General features: G+C 35.1%; 1 protein-coding gene across 1 annotated transcript in view; it reads right to left on the bottom strand.

Annotated features, from left to right (window-relative positions):
• Positions 1 to 314: 314 nt before the first annotated feature.
• LOC148941424 (ATP synthase subunit s, mitochondrial) overlaps positions 315 to 20,389 on the bottom strand; it is a 28,773-nt gene continuing 8,698 nt past the window's right edge. Inside the window, exons 2-5 of the mRNA XM_089104088.1 lie at positions 11,112 to 11,317; positions 8,929 to 9,049; positions 4,567 to 4,608; positions 315 to 529 (exon numbers count right to left, since the gene is read on the bottom strand). Of these exons, the coding sequence (XP_088960214.1) occupies positions 409 to 529; positions 4,567 to 4,608; positions 8,929 to 9,049; positions 11,112 to 11,317 (490 nt within the window). The 3' untranslated portion in view covers positions 315 to 408. The remainder of the gene's footprint in view (positions 530 to 4,566; positions 4,609 to 8,928; positions 9,050 to 11,111; positions 11,318 to 20,389) is intronic.

Below are 20,389 nucleotides of genomic sequence, written 5' to 3'. Positions count from 1 at the left end.
CCTCTCAATTTATTAAAATGTCGGTAAAGTATTTTACTATTATGCCGTCTAGCTGCATAACCACTTCTCTTCTCTATTAAAAATAAAGTACTTTCGCAATTAGTCATTACTGTATTCTTAACTTTTTGCCTAGACACATCATCATCGATTTCACAAATTATTTTCCTAAAATTATCGGATTCATCTTCTACACTGTCAAATTTTTGAACTCTTCAGTTTAGTTTTCAACTGTTCCTGGAAAGTTTCTCCCAAATTTTCATCCAGGAGTCTACCAACGTCATACTTAATATATTCCTGAATAATTATTCAGTTAATCAGCAAGGATAATATTTTACTAGGCCTATTTATAAAAAGCAAATTTATAACATGTCAGGTACTTCTGAAGAAAGAAAATAAGACTAAATTTGATTAAAAATCTTCGCCATTAAATTTGATCTGAGAGTCCTTAAGAGCTTCGCGTAACTGTCTGAGTGTCTTCTCCTTTTCCACGACACCAGGCAAGCCATACATCAAAAGCTTTTGAAGACTCCTATAATTAACGAGAATTAACAAATAAAATCAAAAGTAATAACAATGGTGAAAAATTGAAAGTTGTAGGTGAGAGCAGGCGGGTAGCTTTCCCCCAAAAAGACAAGTAATAATTTTAAAGCAATATCATTGTATTAAGTCTGTTATTTCTATAGCACCAAACTCTGTCAAAGCCTTTCACCTTCCTCGATTAACCTCATCACAAGCCATTGTTAATAAAAAAAGGTATATATATATATATATATATATATATATATATATATATATATATATATATATATATATATATATATATATATATATATATAAACGTTATATATGTATAATATATATATATATATATATATATATATATATATATATATATATATATATATATATATATATATATATATATATATATATATATATATATATATATATATATATATATATATATATATATATATATATCGCAAGGATTTTACGTAAGCAATTGTTTTCGAAGCCGAGTAGTCTTTTCTCAGCATTCTTTGAAATGCTCCAAGACTCGCATCCATACAAAAGTACAGATAGTGCATTACTCCTAAACAATTGCAGTTTACACTTCTGAGAGTAATTTCTACCTCTCCAGATATTCTTCAGCTGAGAAAATGATCCACCTGCATACACTATACGTAGCATGACTTCTCTATCACAATTCCCATCTTGGGTCACTGTAATACCGAGGTACTTAAATTCTCTGACATCTTCTATATCAGTGCCTTCGTATCGAATGCCAGCTGCAAAGGTCGTCACAATTCCGTTTGAAATACTTTTCGTTTTATCAAAATTAATCTTCAGGCCAATAGGGGCAGCTTTCGCTGCTGGCTCATTCAGATTATGTTGAATGTTCTCTTGGCAGTGAGCCGCGAGAGCGATATCGTCAGCGAAATCACAGTCGTGTATTTGAAGCTCGGGGCTTAGTTGCATGCCTCCTCTGAAGTGGCACGCTCGAAGCACAAAGTCTATAAGTATTGCGAATAATATTCGACATAATAAACATCCCTGACGTACACCGGACTCGACAGGGAACCCCTCTGACAACCCATTCTCCGTCTGGACTGCGCAAACTTGTGCAGCATACAGGGCTTTTAATCATATTCACAATTTTCGGAGGCATTTCATATGCTAGGAGAATTTTCCACATTGCCTCTCGGTGCACAGAGTCAAATGCTTTTAAGAAGTCTATAAACACTAAAATAATCTGCAATTGCAATTCGTTGGATTCCTCCAGTAAGACACGTAAGCTAAATATCAGATCGCAGCAAAAACAATTTGGCCAGAAACCATGTTGCTCATCCCTTAAGATCAAGTCCACTTGAGTCTGAATTCTGCTAAGTACAATCTGACATATAACTTTACTTCCGACTGTCTGGAGTGTGATACCTCTCCAGTTATCACATGATGTCTTTCGACCTTTCTTGAAGACTTTCACGATAATGCCTTTATTCCAGTCGGGAGGGACAGCCGCGAGAGCGTTTCTACTATATGTCAACAACTACGGAGGGACTCCATCACACCCAGCTGTTTTCCTGTTTTTGAGCGACTTCAGGGCTGTTACAACTTCCTGAAAGAGGACGTGGCCCGAATAAATATCAAAGTTAAATAGGGGCACGTCGGGGACAAACAGTGGCTCATAGGGTATCGGCTGGTTCAGAACATCCAGGAAATATTCACTCCAACGGTTCTGGACATCTACCTAATTGGAAAGAAGCTGCTCACTTTATCGTCTATGAAAGGGAAAGGGTTTGTTTGTGCGCCGGAAAGCTTCTTAGTAAGCATATAGACGGTTTTAATATCAATCCGACTGGCAACTCTTTCTGCCTCGGCTGCTATGTTCTCAGCATATGTTCTCTTGCCATTCCTGGCAGACATTTTCACTCACTTATGGGCACATTTATACTGTTCTTTTAAACTATCACAGTATTGCCTATCGCTAATCAGTATGCTGTCTAGATGAATGACTAGGTGAGTATTTATTGACAAGATATTTCAGATTTGTTCTTTCCTGAATCAGCTGCCAACTTTCTTAACTAATCCACTCTTCCTTCTTTCGTTTCTTATATCCAAAAACTTCCACTGCAGCATGTTTTAGGTGCTCTGACAGTTATTCCAGAGAAAATCTTAACTTGCTTCGTCAGAGTCGTCGAGGCTCAAAGCTGCGAACCTATTTTCTAGCGCAAGATTATATTTTTAACGAATAGTCTTATCGTGGAACTTATGGATATCGGATTTCTTAACTGCAACTGACACTTTCTTCACCACCTTCAACTTAAATTTCCACTTGCCTATAACTATTTGATGGTAAGAGAAGCAGTCGGCTCCACTTTAAACTCTGACTTCTTCAAGGGACCTTCTTCTGCGCTTGCTGACGAGTATATGGTCGATCTGGTTTCGAGTGGTACCACTGGGTAAATTCCACGTGTATTTGTGGATAGTCTTAACCTGTACCTCCTAAATTCATGTCATTAGTGACACAATAATCAATCAGTCGCATGCTATTTTCATTCATTTTACCAAGTCCATGCGAACCGATCACCGTTGGCGCATAGTCCTGGTTGCAGCCCCCATTCGCATTAAAATCACAACACACAACCAATATATCGTGGCTATGAACTTTATTTGTGACATCACTGAGCGATTGATAGAAAGTGTCTATCAGAGTCACTTGATTCACTTGTTAGAGCATACACTGCTATAACCGTCATTTTTGCCTGGGTAGTCGCAAAACGCGCTCTCAGGATACGATTGTTGATTGTTTCCCAGTCTAGAAGGCATTTCTTTGCTGCACCACTTATAGCCAGTGCCACCCCAGTCGCTTTAATATGCTCTTTCCCAGAATAGAGCACATGATAATTTTCACACTCAAGGGTCCCAAACTGCGGAATTCGTGTCTCAGATAGTGAAGTCACATCTATTCGATACTTATCAAGAATTTTCATCTCACAACTATTTATCCGACCCGGCTAAGTATCTAGGTAAATCGTTCTAACATTCCAAAATCCAATTCGAAAAGCCTCTTTTGAAGTCAAAAATCATGTCCGGGGGCGTTCAGGGTTCAGTATCTCAAGAACAGTCAAAATTCCGAGGCCATTCACGCCTCACAGTTCGCGGCATTTTCAAATAGGCAAGACATTTCAAACTTTAACTATAACTCAACGCGATACAACACAAATATGTCACTAGCATGGCTAGATGTCGACTGAACGGTGAAACACCCAAGCACCAAGGTGGCCGCACTAGACCTGCTCCTGAAGGGTAGATACAAAAACTTAATCTAGTTTCTGGATAGTCCTCGTATAAGCTAAATTTAACAGCAAGTAGGAATATAAAACAAATTTATTTTTACCTTCATACGTTACAAACGAAAAAAGTAACATAAACAGTCAGATGAGGTCTATTAGACCTCATCCTACTCTTAATTCTGCATTTTCTTACCTATAAAAGATATCATTATATTACTTAGGTTATTTTCAATCTTACAAGGTAGACCAAGAAATATATGAGATTTCATCTCATTGTTGTTGTTCATTTTTCAATAAAAAAAAAGATTTTTCAATGAAAATCTGAATCCAATCATTACCAAATGATTTTCAAGATCTAAGGGAGAGAGGAGAAAAAGATAGGGGGACAGTCTCCCCTCGCTATCCAATTGACGCCCCCGTAAGCGCTAATCATGAAAAAAAAAATCAAACTGCCCCCCCCCCAAAAAAAAAAAAAAAAAAAAAAATTGATAAGTTTTAAGCAAAACTATACCTAATGCACGATATCTAATCAGTTATTAAATCAGCCGAATAAGTTCTGTCCAGATCTAACATTGAAGATACAATAATTACTAGTTTGTTGATTAGTTTTCGGCTATTTTTCATAAGACCCAATCTAACAGCCAGTTGGTATGTGAAATCCCTAAAAGTAATCAATCAGATGCAGGATAAAAGATAATTGAATGCACTAGCATGTTTTCATGTTTATTACTGGTGCCACGAATCTTAGATAAATAAAGGGCTGGTTACTTACTTCAACTCATTCAGATATAAAAGTCCGGCATCGGTTATACTAGGGTGAATCGGGGAAAGTCCGACACCTTAACATGTTTTTTTTTGTTAAATTGACTCTCAAGATTTTTTTTTAGGAGTATCTCATATCATCTTCAATCAACCTTTTTTTTTACAACAGTTTCCCATATTATTCACTTTCTGATTTTCCCATATACTGTGCTTGTAGCCCATCACCAGGTCTCAAAATTGGTGCAGTCTGCTATGTTGGACTTACCCCAGTTTTAGGGGAAGTGCAACATATCCTATTAGCTTTTTTCAACAATATATCAAAAATAATATCACTTCACCATCTTAAAGGGCATCAAGGAATCACTATAAGTCCATAAGCAAACAATTTTTATGTCAAACTGACTGGCATCAAAAGGCCAGACCATACTTTTTTCTGCTGCTGTGGGGTAACTCTGACAGTGTTGGACTTACCCAACAGATAAACATTCCAAGTATCATAGCCGAGGTCCACAAATCACTGAATGTAAATGAATGCTTGTATTTTAAAAAAGAAAAACATATCACACAAATTATGGTTTGACTCCAGATACAAAAAGTTACTCATATATGTTGTCGCTTACGTATATGGGCATAAAACAAAGATCTACTGACGCTTGCTAGTAACTGCCTTGTACGATACAATAACTTGACGGTTTTGGGGTATTTCAAATGGTCCGGTTTTCCCACTAAGTTTACTGGTCCTGCAAAATGTATTTGTCATCCACAGTATCGATATCGTCTTTCTTTGGCCAATTGAAAGAGTAGGTGGCAAGAATCAAGCAGTGAAGAAACTTGAGCTTAACTTTTCCCTCGTCAGGAAAGTCTAGAACCCTTCCTATGTAACCTTGTTCGTCATTCCTTGCATCGTATCTAACTGCATAGTACTCATTTAGCTTGGGAACAATCTTTTGCTTACTGGGTGTCTCCTTGTCATCACTGTCACTTTCTTGAATAGTATCTTGAATACTCTGATCATCCTCATAAGAGCCAAGTTCAAGGCTGATGTCTGATTCGCTATCACCCGTATCTCTATTGGCTTCCCTCTTAGGAAAATTTTTTTTTTTCGATTTTATACCCTTCCCATCTGAACTTTTCTTCTTCCCTTTGCCTTTTGCTTTCAGATTTTCTTCCCTTTTAAGCACCTCTAGATGTTCTTTTGATGTTATCACTTCTGCCTCTCGTGCAATTTTCTTCCGTTTTTCTATTCCTGAAACTGATGGTAGGTCGGGCCGCTTGATTGAGTCAAGAAGAATCTCTTCAAAAGTTTTTGATTGGTTGCCAAGCAACTTCTTTGGACTAAAGGTAACAGAAAAGGTAATTTTCTCTCGTTCAGTGTTGACAGTGGTTGTGACTTTAGATGTGCCTGAATTTTCCTCTTGCTCCTTTTTCATTTGTGCATAGCGTCTTAACTTGGTAGGTTCAAACTTGGTTTGGTCAATTACGGATGGGTTTACTCTCATTGGAACACTCAGGTCAAAGATTCCAGTTGCTTTGAACGACTTTTCGATCAAACTAGGAGTGAAATAGGTATCCCATACCTTTGATAAGAGACATACAAAATCCTTCTTTGACAGAATGTTGCCAGGGTGCTCCACCTGCCATTTCAAGAGATTCTGATCATAAGACATTTTCATTCCCTTGAAAACCACTTTATGGAGAGGTTGAAGCATGTGGGATGCATGTGGAGGTAGCTTGAGAATTGTCACGTTATTTTCGTTTGCAAGTTTTGCAAGAGCAAGAGAAAGCTTTGCAAGTTTTGCAAGAGCATGTGTGCCATGTCCATCTGAGATGAGAAGTGCCTTTCTCTTTACATGAGGAAGAAACTGGCATTCAAACCAGTTCATAAAGAGATCAGACGTCATCCACCCTTTATTGGTAGATGAGTAAGATGCACCAGGGTAAGCTCCATCTACAGGTATCCATGAGGTCCAGGTATTCTTTGCAAAGAAAACTATTAAAGTTGTGAATTTTTCTCCGTTTGCATTGATACAAACCAAGGCAGTTGTATTTTCACGTCCATTACCACCTGTTCTACGAGTCACTGGTGAGCCTTTGGCTCCAGCAACTTTCGTGTTGCCAGGATCCCTGCAGAAAGATGTCCCATCCAAATTAAACCAGCACTGCGGCTTGTCAAGAATATCCATTGCCGTGGCAGTTTCATACAACAGCTCATTAAAACCATACATTATGAAGGGGTCAGATTGCTGCAAAAGTCTTTTGTTTTCTAACCTTTCTGGTTTCTTTAATGAAATTTTGTTTTAGCACTTGAACCCCACCCACCAGTCATGACCAGGTTGGTTGTCCTTAAATCTTGTTTGAACTTTGTTCTTGATGAGATAGTCTTGGACTTGGTCAAACAATTCCTGCTTGCTGAGACCTATGCCCCACTTTTCAAAGTATTCGGAGACCCTGAGCCATATCCTTTTCTATTTCAGCAGGAATTTCTTGACTGCTCCCTCCATCACAAACTGTTTTTTTGACTTTTGTCTTCTTCATAAGATGGTCATGCAAGGTAGTGCGCAGTATTTGAAATACTTTCGAAGCCTGTAGCATAGACATTCTCTTTGAAGATATCTCTGCTAGCGCGTTTTGTAGCTGAGTTGCATCATATGTTCCTCCAACCCCGCGTTGTGTTTTCCGAACATAATTTCTAGGCATCTAGAAAAGACAAAGGAATTATGAATGAATGGATGAATTTATTTGAAGAGGAATTATGAATGAATTGATGAATGTATTCGAAAACCTGTCACAAGCAGGTGTGCAAAAAATTCCAAAACTGCCAGTAGCAGAAATCCAAAAGCTGCCAACACTTTAGCAGCAAAATCCGTGATTTGACAGCTTTTCTTTGAGCAAGAAGTATTTCTATAGGTAAAATTTTCAGAAAAGTAACAAATGTAACTTAGTATAGCTTGCGGTTAGAAATATGAATAGTTTTCTTAATCATATTTAATCATATTAAAGTACTGTCTCATATTTACTCTAATACTGCTAATGGTGCATAGTATTCAAAGTCTCAAGTATGCAGTATATAGCTAACTGCTGATAGTTTATGGATTGAGTTGTACACTCCAATGATACTGGTATTATAAAAATAATACACACCCAACTGCATTCTTAATATTCATTGATCACTGTACTACAACTATAAAAAGGTCAGTATACTTTTACTAGCATAGGAAGAAAGGTCAGTAATTCAATGATCTATGTCTGGTTTTGATGTGTAGTAAATAATTGAGACACAAACTTTTGAAAATAGTGAAAAAATTATTTCAACTCAAGTGAAAGTAATAGTTACTAGGGGTGGATTGTCGTCAGTTTTAAATCACTAGGGGTGGCAACCCTGAAAGAAAGGGGATTTTTGGGGAACCGATTTTGAGAATGTTTATGAGAAGACAGATTTTGGGGGAAATGCCCAAAAATTTGGGGATAGTGGAAGACTGGTATTTTTGAAAAAAAAATGCCAACAAATTTTACTAGGCCATAAAAACTGTCCAGTAGCATTGCTAATATGCTATCCCACTTTTTGCACGGCGGAGCACGACTTGTGTTTTGACACCTTTTCTTAGAGCAAAAATTATTTTATATATAAAAAGGGTATTTTCAGACAAAATCTGCCAACAAATTTGATACATGCCAAGTAGCATTTCTACTTTGCTACACGTTTTGCACGGCAGGTCACAAGTAAAGGTTAAGACGAAAAAAAAATTACAAAGGAGAAAGATAAACAAAAGCAGGCACAGAACTGCAAAACATGAATGATCAACACAACACTACATTCCACTAAGTTAGTAGAGCCATCTAAGGATGGTTACTGGCTTCAACCTTTATTATTTAAAGCTTAGAATCTGTTCTACCATTTAAAATATCCATCTTTGGTAACATGGGGTAAGTCCGACACCCCAGCCAAACTTCCCCCGTAGGGGGCAAGACTGACATGTCGGACTTTCCCCAGATGGGCTTTTTCTGGGGTAAGACCGACACCCCTCTTATCTGTTCAACTAATAACATTAGATTGTTTTAAAAAATCAAGAAGATGCGCTTGGTCTTCTAGTTTCTAAGAAATGAAAAAAATTCTATATCTCTCTTACTTTATAATCTGAATAATTTAAGTTAAAGTCAGTTACCTGTGTTCTTAAAAAAACGCCGTCCAAAAAACTTCAAAACCCTCTGAACAGAAGGCGTGCTACCTCTACCAGAAGTTGATGGCACTGTTGCCTACTGCTACTAATATGGAAGAAAATATGAAAGCCTCCCACAGATACAATGGACCATAGACAAATTGAAGGTCGTTATCGGACTTACCCCACTGTCGGACTTTCCCTGATTCACCCTACCATTTTCTGACACCTGCAGTACTTCCAGAGTGTCTTTCACGCACTTCAGCTGGTATAAACATGCGTCGTCAACATAGGATGCTTTATTGAGGACAATCTTCTTCAGATGCTTTAAACCTTCTGGAAGAAATATTCACAATAAAATGTACCAATCAAACAATAAAAGGCACATTTGGAAGTGTCATGAGTTTTTGAAAAATATTAAGTATACAATGAGCAAAGATTGGCTGCATAAAACTTTATTTGACGATAAAAAGTAAAACTGGCAGCCATTTTATTGGCCAGTATAAAGCATATTGAATAGCTATCTTGGAAAAAGACGAAAAAGTAAATAAAAAGGAAAAACTAAATAAAAAGAAAACTGAATAAAAAGAAAAAAACATTAAAACCAATTTGGCTGCATGTAATTAAGACTCTAATAATTCTTTTCACTGTTATTTAGTATGTTTTGCATATATATTTATATATACAATTTGTATATATATTATTTAGTATTTAGTATGATTATTTATGAATATATTGAAGATGGGAATAACGTCACCTTCTCTTAGACTAAAGAAGTTTCAAAAACAAAAAGGGAAATGAGGAGAAATAAAATAGATATCACAGCAGTCATAAGGGCATACTGCCAAAATATCAAAAGGGGAAAGGGATATTTTTCGACCAATGGAGTGTTAGGTAAAACACCAAAAAGTTTTTATATAAATCCGAGTATTTTCAAACAATTCATGCAGCAAGAGGCCCTTTAGATCAATTTAAGGGGGGTTGAGTCTTTCCAGCTAAATTTGTATGGCAGGTCCTGAGCCTGGAGCACCAAATGCAGCTAATTAGTTAACAAACAATGGCAAGTTAAATTGAAAGTAACAGTGACAGAGTAGAGGAAGGAAAATAATACAAAAAATATATATTTTAGTAATACTAGAGCTCTTCAAATGAGTTTATCAAACTAAGGAATTTAAAAAAAGGGATAACTGTTGAAAATTTGTACAGCACCCTGTGGTAAGAAAAATGAGTCAGGGTCATTACACAAACCGAAGCTATTTAACTCCAATTAATTTTTTTTTTTTTTTTAATTTGAAATTACAGCATCAATACACTTTTTTTGGCTTGATCTTTTTGACGAAAATTCCTTCAAGTACTAAAAACAGTAAAAGTGTAATCTGATTCTTTAGAAAAACCCAGGAGCGCGAAGTAAGGAACGTGTGTGAAAAATCAGCATAAAATGAGCAAAAAAAATATATATATATATATATATAATCATGGAACTCTAGAAAGTGTAACCTTCCTGATTGCTGTAGCAAAAGACAAACACAGCCATTAATATGTAATAAACTGGGTTAAAAAAAAGAAGTAATTGACTGAGTAAAATAATTTAAAAATATAACCCTACCGTCTTGTTACCAAATAGGAATTGAAAAGAATGTATATATCATTGAATAGCTAAAAATCTAAGATACGCATTATTATGGATGTTATTAAATCAAGGTTAAACACTTCAAACTATTTAGTTAATTGACTTACCTACAAGAACATTTTTTAGAAAGATCAATTGTCTTATTCTGCTATATTTATCGCTTTAGCGTTTCAACTTTATTCACAAATTCATAAAATCCTTATTTTCTTCTTATACCGAAAATATCAGTTTTATAACTTAATTTTTGTTATGGAAAATTTATATTGTCAAATTTACCAAATTAGTTATTTCTTTTCATTTCTTTTATTTAAGTGCGTTTATTTATTTTCATGGTTCAGTATGTCAACCCATGGTGAAACTTAGCACAAGGCTTGTAATCTTTATAATTTTATAACAACCAAAGAAAAAATCCAAGAGAATCCTGGTTTTTAAGTATAAATAGACCTAAAATGGAGCCAGGGGGGGGGGGAGCAGATAATTTTTCAATTGATGTCCTTGGTACTTGAAAGATGTTAATTGATAGCCTAGGAATAGAAAAAAAAACTTTGACCACTTGCTTTTTAATAGTTCTTTTAAAAGCCCGATTGAGAAACTCCCAAATATACAAAGAGCTACCACTTTTCAGCTTTTTTCACTCAAGGATTTGTGAGCAAATATTATATTAAAACCATTTATGTATCAACTTAGCAGAAAGACTTCATTGAATATTTCAGAGAAGAATTGGCTAGCCAACAAGCTAGTTTATTTAAAAATGAAAATACAACCTACTTAAGTGTGGGAAACCTCTGTGCATTATACATGAATTCGTTGCATCAATCTCTTCAATATAATTCTTAGTGCCTTCAGCTGGTAAATGATTGTAATCATGTAAATATGCAGTTTGATTGGTCCATCTGACTGCAGCCCCACAACGAAGGAGCCATTCAGAACAAGCTCTATCAGGTCCAACAGCTTTTACTCTATCTGGGTCATATCTAAAAGTTTCAGTCAAAATCAGCATAATTGCTCATTCTTGAATAAGATCTATAGTACTTATAGAGAAAACACCTGCTCTTAAAAATACTGTTTTTTATATTCAATAAATAAAAAACAATAAAAAAAAATTAAAAACCCTTTTTACAGCTTTAGAAAAAAATTAGATAACCTTATGCCTCCACTTTCTTCCCTAATTTTAAGGTTTGAAAGATCCCAGGAGAATTGGTATTCTTCTTCTAATTAAAAATAACATACGATTGACCTAGTGGATGTATTTCTTTCACCTCTTCTGCTGACACCTCCATAAGTATTTGATGCTGGATTCTATCCCCCTCTTATGCCCACCATTTCCCCAAACACATCTAACCAGAATTTTGAGATAGCCATTTTTTTCAACGTAGTTGAAAGTTATGGAAATTTGGTCTTTGTGGATGACAACCCCCCCCCCCCACACACACACACAGCCCTCAGGGTAAGGGTTGTAAGTTATGCCCTGTGGGCATATAAGGTTTTTATAGAAAGGTCTGTTGTAGAAACTTTAAAAAGGGCTCATTCAATTTTTTGGGTTTTGGTTTGTGTATATACCATACACAGGGGTCAAGATTTCTAATTACAAACGAAGCTCTAGTTATATTTGTAAATGGATGTAGCAGATTTGATGCTCCTTGTATATCATGACAACGAAGATCATTATTAATACAAAAAAATTTAAGAAGAGGGAAGTAGATAATCAAGACACTTATATGTGAAAATACTATTGGATAGTCACTAGTTTTCGAAATATCAAGAAATTGGTTCTTAATGTAAAGTTCATTAATATATGAGTAATCAAAGTTTTAGGTGACAAAGTTGAACAGCTTTATTTTGGATTTTTTGCATAGCCTGACACAAAATTACTTGTCCTTATAGAGGAAGCATAGGCAATGTATGGGTTGCAATTTGCAAAATAAAGCAAACAGAGAATTTTCTACGAGATAAGTTTTTTTAATTCAACAAAGCAATCGCAGACATCTCGAAAATTTTGAAGTTATAATATTTGACCGTGTTTTTGGAACAAACCACAGCCCATAGTAACCAAAAACTAAAAACGTGTTAAAAAAACGGGCAAGTGAGCAAAATTTGTCTTTCTATGACACTGGATCTAAACAAAAAGTACACCATTGGAATCATCGTGGCCGAAAACTCTATTGAGGAGATGTACAGTCCCCCAGCTTGAACAACAAGGGAAATATTTTTCTGCATGGGTATTTTCAATAATGTGTTTATCAGCAATGATGTGCTTTTTTTTCTCCACTGCCAACAGGGCACTGAAACATCTAGCTGTTTAAAGGCTCATTACTCATAAAACCTACATAAACAGTACCCTTACTTTTTTTTTATTTGACTTTCATTTGCTACAAGTTACATTAGTTTCAATACTAGATGTCCAAGAAAATAAACCTAATTAGCTTTAGTATAATGTATTGTCAAAAGATATGTCTATTCATTCAATAAGCCCAACAACTTACAAAAACTAAATACAAGGCACTCAATTTTTTATATATTTTCTTATAGACTCAGCCCAAAGAGTATGGGTAGCTTATAAGCGTGGAAACTGGCGTTAGTGTCAACAAATAAAATCAATGCCATCTAGTTTTTGGGAAATTTGGCATTTTCTTTTTATGATTATTTACAATAATTGTTCTTCTGTCAGGAACCGAGATCAGATACTTATTAACGCACTAATTTTACGGTTCTAGGCGAATTATTGCTGATATATCATTGCCCACTACTACTTCTACTGCAACTATTTGTAATAGCAATACGTTAATACTGCTGCTGCTAGTTCTACCACTATTACTATTAATACTTCTACTACAAAGACAACTACTATGACTATTTACAACTATGCCTAAGGGTATGAAGGTGCAATTTTCAAGGATTTTATTCGGGAGGGGGGTGGGGGGTGAACTTAATCACAACATACCGTTTGAGGAGGGGGGGGGTGAACTCAATCACAACACACCGGTTGTATCCAGGTTGTTAAAAGGACTTAATTGTCATATCTTAGGAACAGTTTAGTGTGTGAAGCTGGAACTAACAGGGCTTGTTGTGGGGGATGTTGAACTAGCAAAAAGAAAATATTGTGTTTTCATAGGGGTAATGGAATCTTTGTATAGTGAAATAACCTGCATTAAGCCTACACAAAGAAGTGTCAAGCAATTGCTCAATATCATGTTGCTTGTTTACAGTATTATAGACTTCCAAATTCTAAAAAAACACCATGCCTTTCTCATTAAAAAAAAAAAAAAAAAAAAAAAAAAAAAAAAAAAAAAAAATTGGCGACCCAGCTACAACTAAAAGAATATCACCTTCAAAATGGATTATGCAAAGTCAAATGTGTAGTAGCCATAAACTCAATGATTTGAGACAATCAACCTATTAATTTTTTTATATAAAAAAAACTAAATTAAAACACTTTTCTCTGAATATGCATGGTGTCTTTTTAGAATTTGGAAGTCTATAATACTGTAAACTAGCAACATGATATTGATCAATTGCTTGACACTTCTTTGTGTAGGCTTAATGCAGGTTATTTCACTATACAAAGATTCCATTACCCCTTTGAAAACACAATTGGTCTTTGATTTTTGTCCACAGCTTTATTGCAGCCACAAATGCAATGGCTTGAACTGCTACTAAAGCGAATTTTTAAAATAGCATTAGTAATATGGTGCAATAGCACTTCAGCCTAAAGAGTGTGGGTAACTTACAGGAGTGCGAACAGGTGCTGCTGTTAACTAAAAAACTCAATGCTATCTAGCGTTTGGTGACAATTAGCTTTTTTATGTGCAACAATAAGAATAATCAATTTAATTTGTATAGTTAGTAAAATTAGCTTATTAATAAGCGTCTGGTCTCCATTCCTGACAGAAAAACGCTTACAAAGCTAGAAAAAAATGCCAAGTGTTGCCAAACCTAGATGGCACTGATGTAATTGTTTTTTTTAACACTAGCACCAGTTTAAAATCTTATGAGTTACCTATACTCTTTGCTTCAGTCAACGATATAAACAGGTTTCATGCAAAGAATAGTCTTCTCATCAAATGTCACAAACTGGATGAGAATTAGGAAAAATCGAAAAGAAGATTTTGAATGATGGTAAAAAAAATTATTCAGAGCATCAGAGAAAATATTAGTGTTTCATTGTTAATTTGGTACTAGGACCAAGTGCAAACTGAAAAAGGATATTTGTAGGAAGTCATATCTTAATGGCATAAAAGTGCAAGTTATTACAATCCAAAGGAACAATTACTAAGTAATCGTTCTAAGATTACTAAGTGATCTAAGTACGACTGATTACTAAGAATTGAGTACTAAGACTGACTACTGACTATTGCAAATATCAACCCAAAAAGCAAGTTATTTGAAAATTGACTGCATTTCTATTGTTTGATTTGATAAGAGTCTAGTTTATCCCCTCTCAACTAAATACCATAATAACAAGTTCCTGCTTCCATTATATTCAGAAAATTTATATTTATAGAAATTTTTAATCACTTGTAGTTTACCTACATTCTAACCTTCCCCAATCCCTAAATATAGCCCTAATTCACATACAAACGTCTACCATTTTTTCAACTCGGCATTAGAAACAAACTGTTGATGAGAAATAAGTATAACAAATAATGCAAACCAAAAAAAAACATATGTAACCCAGGGCTTTTATCTAAAAAATGGGGGGGGGGGTTACATTGCTAGAAGCAATTATGAAAACTCATACAGATAATCTTTATGAATGTAATGGAGCAGAATTATCTTGTTGTACAGTTTAGATAAGAACTGGGGATAAACTAGACTGGTGCCTCCAGACCAAATCATCAAAATAAAAAGTCATTAGCAATTGGGTTCCAATTACAAATATGCAAGGTTTTCAAAAATACTGTTCATTTCATAAATTATTTATTTGCAAAATAAAAAAGCAAAATTTATGGATTTTCTTAAAGCTATGAGTGTGTTAGTTCAAATTTTATGCTATAAAGTGATTCACGGCCTTGATTTGCTTTTTCAAGTTTGACCATGTCCAAAAGCTCCTAGTTCTTGTTTTATCCTGAATAAGTTGCTGGATTTTTCATTCGGACTAGGAATTGGTTGGATAATCTGACGAATTCAGCTAACCAAAAATCCACTGAAACTGTAGGATTTTGTGCTGGATTTTTTGAAGAAAAGAAATTATGTATTAAATTTGTGACTTATCATTTATTTTTCTGCTAAAATATTACAGGAAAGTATTTGAAAATTCTCAATCGCAACGTTCCCCAAATTGTAATTGACACTTTTAATAGAAAATTCTAAAGATTTAAAAAGGAAAGAATTTTTGAACGAAATAATCAAATACAAGTAAAATAAAATACAACAATTTGGTATATGAAATAACAGTTTTGTATTCATCACTCATTCACAGTCTTCTTAATATTCTCTTCTAAAAAAACGCTTAAAAACAAAGATTTTACTTCATGAAATTCAGAAAAGTTGCGTTCATTTTAATATCAGAGTAGCTTACAGTCTATCTATTATCCAGACCCTCTCCCCCCCCCCCCCTCATAAGTCTCTAGGCTATATAGCCCTAGTATATAGACAAAAGTTCAGTAATTTTGATGGTTTCAGGAATTTTGTGACTCTTTCTCAATAATAGTTGGCACAGAAGGCCAAATAATACCAAAATTAGCTTTAAGGGAGAACTGGAACACAGCCAAGTAGGTCAATTTACAATTTATTTATTATTTCGCTTGGCTAAACTTGAACACACCCCTTAAAATACATTTTAACGCTGATTCGAAATATTCAAATCGATATGTTTGCAATTTGTTGCAGAATAAGCAGAATATTCTGCAAAATAGCTTTTGGCCAACAACGTTGGATATCTTGTTTGATTTTCATTGAATTTTTGCTTACAGTATCTTTTGGACATAGCCCTTTGTTCTCTTTACAAATATCAGTCACCAGATACCCACTAGTTGCCAATATCAGATGGAAAGGCAAGCCTGTTTTGCCAGGTATATTAAAATGAGACAACTTTGTTGGTTATTTGATTAACTTGCTAGATCAAAGACAAAGATACCATTAAATGCTCATCCCAAACAATGTAATTGCTGCTACTGCAAATTATATTTTGAACCTTTTAAGTGATATTTAAACCATTCAGACATTCTTCTCATCTGAATCTTCTTAGAAGCCTACCTTAGACAGCTCTAACCTCCATGATTTTGGAAAGTGAAGGCTCTGATCCAAGAGGGTAGAAATCTTTAAACTGGATTAATAAAATGATGAAGGAGCTCTTTTGGCTGGAAGCTTTCAGGGAAGCAGAAACTAGCACTGTACTGCTTCAGGACTATATACCCATTACCCCAAGCTTCTTGCAAGGAGCCTTAGAAGGACTCTGAAAGAGCCCTTTCATACACACAATAGCTTCTATTTGCTTCAATTTTTAATGTTGCTCTTTATTTTATCTGAAAAAGCTTGTTTTTTATGTTTAAGGTTAATGTTCCCTATACGAGTTTTAGTATGTTATTTTCCTCCAATCCTACAGTTTTGATGTGTCAGCTTAAAATGAAAATATTGCTATAATTTTATGGCTGAAATTCAGCTTTATCTATTTGTCAAATTACTTTTTTGAAACTTGCCTTTAGTTTTCTTATAGACTAAAAAATATGTTAATAAATCCTTTAAAAAAGGAAACTTTTCCCCCTATTTTTTACTAAAATTTAGCTAATTATCAAAGAAAAAAAATATTTAATATCACACTCCTGGCTTGGTATCTGGACCTTTTGGTGCAATTGATGGCTGCAGACTAGATGCAAAATCGCGCGTTTCCCAGGGTACATAAACTTTAGTCAAAATCAGAGGCAACACTCTAGCATGGTTCCATATATCCACATATATCCTTCCATATATTTTTTTCCACCCAACTACTTTTTATGGAAGGGATGGCTGTACACACTATGGAGGGCACTCATTTGATTGAACATTGAAATTTTTAATGCCCTGTATAAGAATCAAAATTGACTCAAGGGCAACCAGCTCCCTTCTGTCCCTTTTTGGCTTCCTGGCCCTATGTCACCTCCCAAGACTTAAAACCAAAATTTTGAGATAACAATTTATTCAAAATAGTTTAAAGAATCAATAAACATGCTTCTGTAGATGCCATGACCCTGACAGCACATAGAGCTAGGGCTGAAAAGGATACAAATCTATTGTTAACACACAGGTGAAAAAATATTTTTTTTAGGATGTTGTGTATATAAATGGTCCAAAACTTTCTGGAATTATTCTCTAGGTTAAAAGAATAAAACATTTTGTTGTGGGAGGGGGGGGGTAGGGGGCCAAGAAATGGGTAAAAGACCTTTGTGTCTCTGATCAATTTAAAACTAAGAGCCACAAGTTCTTGGGCCAAAAGGGACCTAAAGCACAAAAAATGTCCTCGGCCATGGTCCCCCTCCTGTTCCTTAAAAAAATTAGTTTTTTTCTAGTTAGCGCAAATACCCCCCCCCCCCTTGCACACAGTGCCAAATCTTTTTTCTTTCCACTTTGTATGGAGGAAATGGTCTTTGAAGTTTAAGAGGAGGCTTGTTCAATTGAAAAGTTATAGCACCATTTTTAACTGCCAACAGTCTTTTAAAGGCAACCAGCCTCCTTCTGCTGCTCTTATCTGTTAACACTCATCCTACCCATCTAACCCCAATGATATTGGTCCAACATTTTGACATATTTTTTTTTCAGAAACAGTGAAAGGTCGTAAATAATTTCTGATATCACACTGGCTAATCATGATAAAACATAAAATCGCGAAGAAAGAAGGAAAACGATGACAATTAACAGCCAGTGAAAAAACTGAAAAATTATGCATATATTTCGGTCAAGACGTCTGCTTGACTGTCCTCAGTGCAGAATAAAACTGATAAAAATATAAAAAACCAACCCTTAAATAAAAACACACAACTAAAACTACCCTTTCTCAGTAACGGTGAAAGGGTAACTCACCGTTTCTCAGTAACGGTGAAAGGTTACCCTTTCACCATTACTGACAAATGGTCGTCCAATTTTAGTTTTGTGTTTTTATTTCAAGGTTTGTTTTTTTTATATATTTTTATCAGTTTTATTCTGCACTGAGGACGGTCAAGCAGAGGTCTTGACCGAAATATTTGCATAATTTTTTAATTTTTTCACTGGTTGTTAATTGTCCTTGTTTTCTTCCTTTCTTCGCGATTTTATTTTTTATAGTGAAAGGTCTGAAAAGCATCTCTCTAGGATATATCACCTCCAAAGCCCCAGGGTAAAAGTCATACACTATTTAAATCATCCAATGTTCATAGATAGGTTTTGGTAGAAAAGGAATCAATATTGGCTCATGGTTGTCCAATCAGCTAAAACTTGTTCAACATTTTTTGCTAGGCTGAAATTCACAGGGTATAGGCCTACTGTGGAAACAACAAAGGTACCTAATTAAATCAATGCATATGCTATATGCACCCAGGCTCAGGAATGCCAATTAAAAAAACATATGGGGGGGGGGGATGGACAAGGGTTTTTGTTCATTTTTTAATGAAGATGCAACAAATTTAGTTTCAAGATCTAGGTGGGATGGGAGATTGATTTATGGGGTTGATTTTTTCATTTTTTTCAACAAAATGCCAAAAAGTGTGTTCCAAAATCTAGGGAGAGGAAGGCAAAAAAATCTGGGAGTTAATTGCCCCACTCTGTCAATTGATGTCCCTCTCCAGTGTATCATAAAGCATGTCTAGAATATCTCAGAAACAACTTGGGAAATGGAATTGAGACATTCAAGAAGGATAACAGAAGAAAGAGTTAGGGACAGGGGGACTTCAAATTCTGTCCTGGGGGGGGCAAGTGGTCCTCAAGTTTGTTTTGATTGGGGAGTAAGCAGGTTCTCAAATCCACCTAAACATTATTGCACTATAAGCATCAATGGGACCTATGATCTATATTTAAGCAGCATTTTTAATTCATATTTAAGCAGCAAGGTAAATCAAAAGACACCATGCATTTTCAGGTGATCAGGAAAGTGTATCTGCAATTTTCAGGGAACAGCTTTAGGGATCACATTATAAACTCTCAGAGTGTTTGTTTTTTGGAGGGAGGAGGATGACAAGTTGACCTCAAATTCTAAAACGGGGTAGAAGGTGGACGGAAATGGTCAAAAGGTTTGGTCTTCAATCTGTTTTAAATTTTTACATTAGAAGCATCTGTTGGACTAAAATTTTCCTGGGTAGATAATGATGTAGACTCAAAGAAAGCATATGTACCAAGATTGTCAAAATACTGTATCTGCATTATCTCAGGAACAGCCTGTGAGACCAAGGTGAAATTTACAGTGGGTGTTTGGGGGCCAAGTAGATCTGAAATTTTTTACTTGGGATGAGGGGTAGAGGTAAATTGAAAGAAACTATACATCCATGTTAACAAAATAGCATATCTGCGACATCTCAAGAACAAAAAGTGGGAATTGATCTGAGAGTAGGAGGGAGGCAAGGGAACTTACTTTGTCTTTGCAGGGAGGAGAACAGTTGCAGAAGGTGTGCATTTTTAATTCATCCAAAGGTTTTTGCACAATTAGCCACAGTAAAACTTTTGAATTCATTCACACTGAAGTTTCAATAAATGATAAACTACAAACAGTTACAAGAAAATATAATATAAAAGATTTCTTTAACAAATTGGTGGATTAAGTTACATATATATTTAGGAATACCTACAAGATGGGGATACAGATAACTACATCAAAACTACTATAATTCAAAAATTTTGACTCAGTACTGAAAATTTGTCTAAAATTAAAATTTAAATTCCGCATTTTAATTCTTAATCCATTAACTCTCAACATTTTTATTTGGGAGCACGTCATTTTATTTTATACTTGCATACAATGTAGCAGTTTGGGCAAGTTTTAAGTTCACCATAAAAATCTAAGCAAGTTTCTCAAATTTGTTTTGACTTGAATTGGAATCAGGTGTTTTCAGGATTTTCTGAAAATCTAGCTAAAAGTCAGTTTTCGGGAACCAACAGTTTTGGGC

This window comes from Artemia sp. Qi Xiang Cuo, chromosome 18, assembly GCF_049724085.1.
Source record: "Artemia sp. Qi Xiang Cuo chromosome 18, ASM4972408v1, whole genome shotgun sequence".
Classification (NCBI taxonomy): domain Eukaryota; kingdom Metazoa; phylum Arthropoda; class Branchiopoda; order Anostraca; family Artemiidae; genus Artemia; species Artemia sp. Qi Xiang Cuo.
The sequence above is the reverse complement of the archived record's forward strand: the minus strand, read 5'-3'. Positions and strand labels throughout refer to the sequence as shown.